This window comes from Artemia franciscana, chromosome 4 (genome assembly GCF_032884065.1).
Source record: "Artemia franciscana chromosome 4, ASM3288406v1, whole genome shotgun sequence".
NCBI classification, from domain to species: domain Eukaryota; kingdom Metazoa; phylum Arthropoda; class Branchiopoda; order Anostraca; family Artemiidae; genus Artemia; species Artemia franciscana.
This window is the reverse complement of record NC_088866.1, coordinates 61,658,930-61,670,584: the sequence shown is the minus strand read 5'-3', so window position 1 is coordinate 61,670,584 and position 11,655 is coordinate 61,658,930. Positions and strand designations below refer to the sequence as shown.

The following is an 11,655-nucleotide window of genomic DNA, read 5'->3' as shown; positions in this document are numbered from 1 at the left end:
CTCAGAAAGTAGTTGAAAAAGATATATGAAACACCAGGAATGGATCCAACCAGGGAAGTGTTTTCGGGGGGGGGGGAGCGTGAATGGCCCCTAAAATCCTGAAAAACCTTGAAATCATGAACTTCTTCACACTTCTTGTTCAAATAACGAAGGAAAAATTGTCTTTTAATCATTGGCCTTCCCTAAAAAAAATCCTACTTACGCGCCTGGATCCCATGCCTAAATTACGCGCATTGTTGCTGCATTCCTACTCTTCAGAAGGAAACACTATTAAGTTTTTGAAAAACACTCTCAAGTACTTATTTGTAGCTTTCCTTAAGACATGCCAATAAACTGACCCCCCCCTCTAACAGTTAAATATATACCCCGAGTTGTGAACACGTAACTAATTTTCCATAGAGTATGCGACTCTTTTCTCAAATTAAAACTTAAAACGAACATAAATTATTCCGTATATGAAAGGGGTTGTCTCCTCTGCAACGCCTCGCTCTTTACGCTAATGTTTGACTCTTTCTCACAACTCTAATTTTTAAAACAATAAAAAACTTTAGCGTAAAGAGCGAGGTGTTGCGGAGGGGACAACCCCTTTCATATACGAAAAATTTCTGTTCGTTTTAAGTTTTAGTGTCGGTCCTTACTGGCAATTAAAAAAAATATTTATTTAATTTCTGAACGTTTTTGAATTAATGCATGTTTTGATTTTGGCTCGCCGCGCATAAATATTTAAGAAGAAATTTGCATATTATTTTTTTTTGGCTAAACGGCTTTTTCATAGTTTTGATCGGAAGATTTGATAAAAAAAGGAGGTGGGAGAGGAGACTTAGTTGCCCTCCAATTTTTGGTTACTTAAAAAGGCAACTAGAACTTTTTGTTTTTTATTGCACCTGGCAATTTATTAGCAATCGCAAATTCTGTCGGTCTGTCTGTCCCGGTTTTGCTACTTTAGGCACTTCCAGGTAAGCTAGGACGATGAAATTTGACAGGCGTAACAGGGACCGGACCAGATTAAATTAGAAATAGTCGTTTTCGCGATTTGACCATCTGGGGGGGGGGGTGGAGTGGGGGGTCGGTTAATTCGGAAAAAATAGAAAAAATGAAGTATTTTTAACTTACGAACAGGTGATGGGATCTTAATGAAATTTTATGTTTGGAAGGATATCGTGTCTCTAATCCGGACCAGGTCCGCTGAAATTGGGGGGAGTTGGGGGGGACCTAAAATCTTGGAAAACGCTTAGAATGGAGGGATCGGGATGAAACTTGGTGGGAAAAATAAGCAGAAGTCCTAGATACGTGATTGACATAACCGGAATGGATCATCTCTGTTTAGGGGAGTTGGGGGGAGGGTTAATTCTGAAAATTAAAAAAAACGAAGCATTTTTAACTTACGAAGGAGTCTAGCACGTACGCAGGGCCCCCCCCCCCCCAAAAAAAAAAGACAACAACTGGGAAATGTTTAATTTCCCCATGGTTTCTTGGGATTTCTGGCAAAAGTAGGACATTTATTAAGAATATAGATACATGTGTGAAGCCTGTTTTGGGGGATTTTACAGCATGCAATTGTCTGGTCAAGTCACTGCCCAATTATTAATCATTTTCTGTCTAAATTTTTACCCTCTTTGAAATAATTAGCTATTTACTGTTATTTTTTTGTAAAGAGAGTTTGCTTTCCACAGCAAAATAGAATTATCCTTGATATTAGGGCGTTTATCCTCCCTTTTCAGGATAAAGTACAGCTTTTAATGGATCAATTTTGGAAACTATCATTTTTCATTAAAATCTACGTTTTTGCAATAGAAGAACTACCCCCACAGCACCCATATTGTACTGTTAACACTAAAATTTCCCTTTCAGTGGGATATAATAGATTAATCACTGGTTCTAAATCACTATGAACGTAACCTGCGCCTAAAACGTACTTTTGAGGCTTCTGTCTTCTTCCCCCCCCCCATCCGCTACAATACAACAGATTAAAGTTAATCTGTATTTTCCGATATACGCGCTTTTTGCATTACTGAATTAAAAAAAGTGCTACTTTTTATCTGCTGTTTCGAAAGTTTTGCCCCCCCCCCGAATTCCTACGTACGTGCCAGGAAGGAGTGATCGGATGTTAATAAAATTTGAAGTTGGGAAGAATATCATGTCTCAGAGTTCTTATTTTAAATCCTGACTGGATCCGGTGACATTGGGGGGAATTGAGGGGGGAACCTAAAATCTCGGAAAACGCTTAGAGTTGAGGGATCGGGATGAAACTTGGTGGGAAAAATAAGCACAAGTCCTAGATACGTGATTGACATAACCGGAGCGGATCCACTCTCTTTTAAGGAGTTGGGGGAGGAGGGTTAATTCTGAAAAATTAAAAAAATGAGGTATTTTTAACTTACGAGGGAGTGATCAGATCTTAATGAAATTTGATGTTTAGAGGGATATTGTGTCTCAGAGCTCTTATTTTAAATCCCGACCGGATCCGGCGAAGGAGAAGTTGGGTACGGAACCTAAAATCTTGGGAAACGCTTAGAATGGAGGGATCGGGATGAAATTTGGTGGGAAAAATAAGCACAAGTCCTTGATAAAGGATTGATATAACGCTTCTATCTTGAAAGTCCAAGATAGGTGACTGCCTTAACCGGACCGAATCCACTCTCTTTGGTGGAGTTGGGGGGGGGATTGACAGAACGGATCTGCTCTCTTTGGGGGAGTTTGGGGGGAGAGCGTTAATTAATTTTTTTTATAAAAATGAGGTATTTCTGACTTACGAAAAAGTGATCGTATCTTGATGAAATTTCATATTTAGAAGGACCTCGAAACTCAGATCTCTTATTTGAAATTCCGACCAGATCCAGTGTCATCAGGGGGGGGATCCTGGAAAACGCTTCTATCTTGGAATTCTAAGATAGGTGACTGCCTTAACCGGACCGAATCCGCTCTCTTTGGTGGAGTTGGGGGGGGGGGGTAATTCGGAAAAATTAGAAAAAATGAGGAATTTGTAACTTACGAACGGGTGATCATATCCTAATGAAATTTGATATTTAGAAGGATCTTGTACTTTAGAACTCTCTTTGTAAATCTTGACCAGATCTAGTGACATTGAAGGGAGTTGGAGGGGGAAACCGAAATTCTTGGAAAACGTGAAAATCGAGGTATCTTACGAATGAGTGATCGGATCTTAATAAAACTTGATATATAGAAGAATCCCATGTCTCAGATGGTCCATTTTCAATTCGAATCGGATCCAGGGACGTAGAGGGTTGGAGGGGGAAACATAAATCTTGAAAACCCTTAGAGTGGAGAGATCGGGATGAAACTTGATGGGAAGAATAAGCACAAGTTATAGATACGAGATTGACATAATTGGTACCGATCCGTTCTCTTTGAGGGAGCTGGGGTCGTTAATTTGAAAAAATCAGAAAAATTGAGGTATTTTTAACCTAAGGACGGGTGACCGGATCTTAATGAAATTTGATATTTAGAAGGAACTCATGTCTCAGAACCGGATCATAATGAGATTTGATATTTAGAAGGAACTCATGTCTCAGAGCTCTTATTTCAAATTTTGAGGGGGAAACCGGAAATCTTGGAAAACGCTTATAAATATCGTAGATACGTGATTGACGTAACCGGACTGTATCCCCTCTATTTGGTGGAGTTATGTGGTGGGGTTCAGTGCTTTGGCGAGTTTGGTACTTCTGGACGTGCTAGACGATGAAAATTGGTAGGCGTGTCAGGGAGCTGCACAAATTGACTTGATAAAGTCGTTTTCCCCGATTCGACCATCTGGGGGGCTGAAGGGGTAGGAAAAATTAGAAAAATTGAGGCATTTTTAACTTACGAGTGGAAGATCGAATCTTAATGAATTTTGATATTTAGAAGGACTTCGTGACTCAGAGCTCTTATTTTAATCCCAACCGGTACCAAGCCTCTGATTTTCCTTTAAAAGCAACCTATTGATTCTTAGAATTTTGCTAGAGCTCATACCATATGAGTTCTTGGCTCTTTCGACCTCGTCACAAGTGCCATATGAGCTCTTAGCTTTTGTTTACGAACGTTTTTATTAGTAACAAATATACGTAACTTACGTAATGATCATCTATATTTGTATATTTTTATTACCTATATCGGGGGTCGCCCCCTAGTCAATACCTCGCTCTTTACACTAAAGCTTGAATTTTTTCCCAATTCTTTGAGAAAGACCCCTGAATCCCAAAGGCCGTATAATAAATAGTTGAAATTACTAAAAATACCTTAGCGCGAAGAGCGAGGTATTGTGGGGGAGATGAACCCCCTTATTTATGTACTAATTTCTGTTCTTTTTAGGTTTTAATGATGCTCCTTACTTCCTGCAATTTTTTTTCTCATTGTTTTTTTAAAGAATGCTAGAAAATCCTGCAGTCCCTTCTTAGAAGCTCTCTTCCCTCATGATAAATTCCTCCATGGGAAGATCCTCCCACATACAGAAATGTCATCGCGTGTATACAATTCTTGGCATATGTTTAGACCTAAGGGGAGGGGTGTTAAAGTTTATTCATACGCCTCAAGGAATGACACAAGTATTGGTACTTCCTTGTTAGTCAGTACACACTCGAGAATTTGGATCTGTAAGATCAGACAATAACCCTTTTATAGCTGTCAGTATTCGGAGACAATTAGATTAGGCTCAGTTGAAATCTACGTTGTTTTTATATTTTTATTAAATATTCAATATATAGAGATTGCATTTTGGTTGGGTTGAGTTAGGTATTTAACATAATATGTACCCCCCCTCCATAATTCTTTGTTCTAGTTTCCACAATTTTGTTACTAAAACATTATATTTTCATCATATTTTGGTATACTTCAGTATGATTAACCTAACTTCACTTCTCAAGTATGTAATGGCTAATACACAAGTACCTAAGTATTTATTTTGAAACGTTTTATGGTAGTTTTGTGAAGATTATAGTTTTTTCCTTCTGGAGAATGGGAATGGAGCTCTAATACCCAATTATGGTGGATGGAAATGTGTTTTGAAGCTTCTTATGTTTAGATATCCTTAGATGATAATGAGAAAAACGTAGATTCTACTGTTTGAATTCTGAAGTTTAGACGTTATTTGAAAGCAGACGTTAACGGTTAGTGCTTGGTGGACTTACAAAATTGGGAACATTTTGTATATGGGATAATTTGGCCTCATTACTATTACAAACGGGATACCACCAAATGGCTAATTTGACAATGTATGTATGCATATCTTTAGATTAGCCAACCAAACCAGTATTATAAGCCTATGAGTCCTGCTGGATATAAGGAAACGTGTTAAGAAAACAATTCTTAATCCATAATATGTAAAATAATCATAGTTAACACATTTTGTAGGTTGAGAACCTTAATCTTCACTTCTTTCCTTGTTTTTCTAAGAAATTCATGAATTTTTTATGGCACTTGTTATTTACCAAGTGACATATAGCGATCGCAATTTTCCGTCGGTCTCTTGGACCCAGTTTTGCTAGTTTGGGCACTTCTAGATAAAGTAGGATGATGAAATTTTGCAGGTGTCGGGACCCGACATCAGATTAAATTATAAATAGTATTTTCCTCGATTCGACCATCTGGGGGGGGGGAGTGAGGGGATGGTTAATTCAAAAAATTAGAAAAATGAGGAATTTTCAACTTACCAACGGTTGATCAGATCTTAATGAAATTTAGTATTTAGAAGGATATCGTGTCTCAGAGCTCTTATTTCAAATTCTGACCGGAACCGGTGACATGGGGAGGAGTTGGGGGGGGGGACCCGAAATCTTGGAAAACGCTTAAAGGGGAGAAATCGGGGTGAAACTTGGTTGGAAGAACTCTTTGCTTTTGGCTCTTCTGACCTCGTCAAAAGTGCCATATGAGCTCTTGGCTCTTGTTGGGGGGACCTAATTCAGAAATATTAGAAAAATTGAAGTATTTTAACTTATGAACGGGTGATTAGATCCTAATTAAATTTGATATTTAGAAGGATATCGTGTCTCAGAGGTCTTATTTTGAATCCTGACTGGGTCCGGTGACATTGAGGGGAGTTGGAGGAGGAAGCCAGAAATCTTGGAAAACGTTTAGAGTGGAGAGATCGTGATGATACTTGGTTGGAAGAATAAGCTGAAGTCCTAGATGTGTGATTGAAATAACCAGACCGGATTGGCTCTCTTTGGGGGACTTGGGGGGGGGGGTAATTCGGAAAAATAAGAAAAAATGAGGTAATTTTAACTTACGAAAGGGGATCAGATGTTTGTGTCTTGTGTCTCAGAACTCTTTTTTAAATCCCGACCGGATGGCATTGGAAGGAGTTGGAGGGGGAAACCGGAAATCTTGGAAAACGCTTAGATTGTAGAGATCGGAATAAAACTTGGTGGGGAGAATAAGCTCATGTCCTAGATACGTTATTGACATAATCGGACCAGATCTGCTCTCTTTGGGGGAGTTGGGGGGATTTGCTAGTTTGGGTACTTCCAGATAAGCTAGGAAGATGAAAGTTGGCAGGCGTATCAGGGACCAGACTAGATTAAATTAGAAATATTCGACCATCTGGGGAGGAGGGGAGCGAGTGAACAATATAGTTCTTAAGTATGGATTGTGATCAAGGGGAATGATTCTCGCCTAGGGTGCGAGAGGTCTCAGGTTCGAATCTCGGACAACCCCAATTTTTACATGAAGAAGATTCGAAACTAGATACGTGATCAATATAGCAATCGCTGTGGGAAGGGGGCATATCAGGGACCCGACCAGATGAAATTAGAAATAGTTGCTTCCCCGGTTTGACCATCCAGGAGGGAGCGCAAGGGCGGTTAATTTGTAAAAATTAGAAAAAAATGATGTATTTTTAACTGACGAACGGGTTATCGAATCTTAATGAAATTTGATATTTAGAAGGACCTCGTGTCTCAGAACTCTTATTTTAAATCCCGACTGGATCCGGTGAAATTGGGGGGAGTTGGAGGGGGAAACCGGAAAACTTGGAAAACGCTTAGAGTGGAGAGATCGTAATGAAACTTGGTGGGAAGAAGCTCTTGGCTCTTTCAACCTAGTCAAAAGTGCCATATGGGATCTTGGCTCTTGTTAGAAGCTATATATGTACAGAGCATATACCTCCACCCCCCTAATGTGCAAATAATTACCCAGGATTGCATCGTGAACCTTAATATAACATTCATTTGCATAATAAATAATCTTTACCCCCACATTAGTCATAGTATTCATACCCATTGCTAACTACTACTACTACTAACAACTGACTGCAGCATCAAGGCTCCTGAGGCCAACACAGCTACGCATGCTCCTTATCCATCCCAATTTAACCTTCGGTCGGTACTTACGTGTTATACCGACCACACTCAAGAAGTGAAGTTAGGTCGATCCGAATTAAATATACCGAAAAATGATGAAAATATAATCATTTAGTAACAAAAATTAATTACACCAGAGAATTATGGAAAATAGGCCGCCCAGAACGAATTATATTAAATACCTAGCTTAACTTAACCAATTCTATATATTAAATATTTTATTAAAATTATCTGCATAGTAGTTTATCTCACAAAGGCTAAGCTAATTGTCTCCTAGTGGACACAGAGAACCCGGTTTGCAACAGATCAAGAACAAAATGTGGTTGGTATAATACTTACGTACGTTTCGCTCTTTACATCCTCCAAAGAAATTCTCCTTTCGCTTAAATATTTCCTTGGGACATCCTCGCATCCCATTCCGGGACAACCTGTTTCTCGTTTGGCCCTAGACGCTTGTCTGACGAGGATGATGTTGAGCAATCTGTCATCCTTCATCTGCAGAAGGTGTCGTAGCAATTTCAACCTTTCTCTAATCATTTCTCTATTTTACCCATGCAAAACAGAGAGCTTTTCCATGGATATCTTTTGAATTCAGGTTGAATTTCGTTTTGGCACTTGGCCAGTACTCTCCTATGGTTGGGTATGTCCAGGGCAGGATTTAAAGCTTTGACACTCTTAGGCTCAAGCATTTTCGCCGCTCTGTTTTTGTGCGATTTTTGGGGTAGTCCCCGAAAATTAGGAGATAGTGGAAACACTGAACAGAACGCAACTGATGAGCAGAAAGTAATGAATGAAAGAGGTGATACCCAACTCTCAGCTGCGATTCTTGGGAGAAATCTGACAGTTTATAAGCGGCCATAGAATTCTGTGTTGTTTTAAAATAATTTTTCTGTGAATAGGCTGCAAGGCAGCGGACTACACCTGGCACTGACGATAAATAGCGTTGGTCCAGTTTTCGTTAAGAAAAAAAATCATTCAGTGATAATTTATTGCGCCCCCTGGCATTGTGTTCCCCTAGGCCCTGGCCTAATGGGACTATCGGTAAATCCAGTCCTGGGTATGTCGACGCAGACTTTCTTACCGTAAGCCATATTGAAAATTGGTATTCTGCTACAAATCCGGGTAAATTTATGACAGTTCATATAACTGAATTACCAATAAAGTGAATATACCACTCAATGCCCTTTTTTGTTCTCTTTACGAATATAATAATCGCTGCTACTGCGAATTCAATTTTAAGCACTTTTTGAGCTCTTAAAAATGACAAATTTTCAATTAAAGTATATGTTACCGGTCGTTTTCCGATAAAGTAATACTGTCAGCGCCGTTTTCTCGGTCGTTTTCGACAAAATAATACTACATTTTCCCAGTACTAAAATTATTTATAATAAGGTTAGTTTAGGTTAGGTTAGGTCAAAGAGTGCTTGAATTAGATTTCGCAGTAGAAGCGATTATTATATTCGTAGAGAGCATAAAAAAAGGCATCAATTTGTATGTTCACTTTACTGGTAAGTCAGTTATATCAACTGTCATAAATTTACCCAAATTTCATTGTTTTTTTCTTATATATCATCACTTTTCGTTTATTCTCTTATTCATTGTTTTTCTAAATACTGCATCCCTTTTCGGAGAGCATTTTTCCTGAGAGCGAGAAGTAGAAGCATAGGAAAAGTGTGAAAAAAAAAGCAAAAAAAAGCACTGAATCAACTTGGAATTCCACAATGTGTTTTTATTTAACCCACTATTTCCCTCTGAAGTCCCAGAAAATTTTGCACATTAATCCCAATAGTCTTATTAATAGTAGCACTAACAGCCATAGCAATACTGCTACTAGTAGCATTTGTAGTAGTATGTACTTATGTCCTAACAGTAGTAGTAGTAGGATTCAAATAGTCGTAGTAGTATGCACTTAGGGCCTAATAGTAGCAGTAGTAGAATGCAAATATTGTCTCTTAGTTAGTTCAAAATCCCCCACAGCAAGCCCAGTAAGCTTCAACTTCACACACCAAACCGTTCGATATTGAAGGATTTTGCTGATCCGGCCTTTTGAAAACCTGCATACAACCTACGTATTGTGATTCAGCTAAAAAAAAGCTACCGAAAACTAGAGAACCTCCGTTTAGTTTAAGCTTTTAACTTTTTGTGTTCTAGGCTTCAGATTTGCTGCTATACAGCTTGCATCTGGTGCAGACAAAGCATTGAATTTACAACGGGCTGCAAATCTTGTCGCGAGAGCTGCCAGTGATGGTGCTAAAGTAGTTTCCCTGCCTGAATGCTTCAACTCTCCTTACGGCGCAGGTACGTGGGCCCTTTTATGATATAGGCAAGATGGCTTGAAAGACAGTTTTTTTTTTTAAAGAATATAATGGTTGAATACTTGTCCTTGAAACTCTTCTTATGGCTATCTGTTTTACTACGATTTCCTTAAATATAGTGGAATTCAGCAACTTGAACTTTAATGACATTGCAAAACTTTTGAAGTTGAATGTGTCTTTGGAAGAAACATCTAGCTGTATAGTCCCATATTGTTAAACTTAATCCGTACTTGAAATCGCTTTAAAACAAAAACATTCGCATATCTCATGGTTCAGTTTTTAAAAATACCGTTTTTCCGTTTATGTGACTTTTTTTTTAATGTAGCCTACTTTAATGTCACTCAAACTTATGAGCTGTGCATATATACGCTTCTAATTCTTTTTGGGATACAAGCAGTTTTCTGTGAGCTGATATTTTAATGTATTAAATAAAAAAAACAAGTTTTTTTTAACGGAAAGTAAGGAGCGACATTCAAACTTAAAACGAACAGAAATTACTTCGTATATGAAAGGGGCTGCTTCCTCATCACCGCTCCGCTCTTTACGCTAAAGTTTGACTCTTTCTCTTAACTCTACTTTTTAAAACAGTAAAAAACTTTAGCGTAAAGAGCGGGGCGTTGATGAGGAAGCGGCCCCTTTCATATACGAAGTAATTTCTGTTCGTTTTAAGTTTTAATGTCGCTCCTTACTTTCCGTTAAAAAAACTTGTTTTTTTTTATTTAATTTCTTAACGTTTTTGAATGAATGCATGTTTTGATTTTGGCTCTCCGCAGATGAATAATTGAAACAAAATTTGTATATTTACATTTTCTGGCTAAATGGCTTTCTCATAGTTTTGATTGAATGATTTTGAGAAAAAAAGGAGTGGGGGAGGAGGCCTAGTTGCCCTCCGATTTTTTGGTTGATTAAAAAGGCAACTAGAACTTTTTATTTTTAACGAATGTATTTATTAGTAAAAGATATACGTAACTTATAAATTAGCTTACGTAACGAACTTCTGTATTCTCATGTTTTTATTACGTATATGAGGGGGTTTACCCCCTCGTTAGTACCTCACTTTTTACACTAAAGCTTAAATTGTGTCCCAATTTCTTAAGAATGACCCCTGAATCACAAAAGCCGCAGAATAAATGGTTGAATTTACTAAAACTACTTTATCGTAAAGAGCAAGGTATTAGGAGGAGGCGGGTCCATCATATGCGTAATAATTTCTGTTCGTTTTAAGTTTTAATGCTACCCCTTACTTTCAGTTGAAAAAACTTTTACATATTTATTTTTTCATTGTTTTTTTTTTAATAAACTAGAAAATCCTCTGCTCCCTTCATGGAAATTTTCTTCCCCCATGATAAATTCCACCAAGAAAAGCTCCCCAACATATCTTCTTCTTCTCAACCCTTCCCCCAACCGAAAAATCCCCCTGAAAACGTCTGTACACTTCCAAATAACCATTACTATATATAAGCACTGGTCAAAGTTTGTAACTTGTAGCCCCTCCCACGGGGACTGTTGGGGAGTCAGTTGTCTCCAAAGACATAGTTATAAGGTTTTTTAGCTACGCTGAATAAAATGGCTATCTCAGGTGCCTAGGTGCCCTCCAATTTTTTGGAAAAAAAGGTTTTTTAACTGCAAGTAAGGAGCGACATTAAAACTTAAAACGAAGAGAAATTATTCCGTATATGAAAGGTGTCATCCCCTTCTCAACGCCTCGCTCTTTACGCTAAAGTTTGACTCTTTCTCGCAACTCTGTTTTTTAAAACAATAAAAAACTTTAGCGTAAAGAGTGAGGCGTTGAGGAGGGGACGACACCTTTCATACACGGAATAATTTCTCTTCGTTTGAAGTTTTAATGTCGCTCCTTACTTGCCGTTTAACAACTTTTTTTTTTTTTTATTTAATTTCTGAACGTTTTTTAATTAATGCATTTTTTTATTTTGGCTCACCTCACATGAATAATTAAAATGAAATTTGCCTATTATTATTTTTTTTTTGGCTAAACGACTTTCTCGTAGTTCTGATCGGACGATTTTGATAAAACAGGAGTGGGA

The 11,655-nt window shown here is 38.0% G+C and overlaps 1 protein-coding gene across 1 annotated transcript in view; it reads left to right on the top strand.

Moving 5' to 3' along the window:
* The window catches only part of LOC136026688 (omega-amidase NIT2-like), an 84,540-nt gene that overhangs the window by 313 nt on the left and 72,572 nt on the right, over nucleotides 1–11,655 (top strand). Inside the window, exon 2 of the mRNA XM_065703433.1 lies at nucleotides 9,447–9,593. Within this exon, the coding sequence (XP_065559505.1) occupies nucleotides 9,447–9,593 (147 nt within the window). The remainder of the gene's footprint in view (nucleotides 1–9,446; nucleotides 9,594–11,655) is intronic.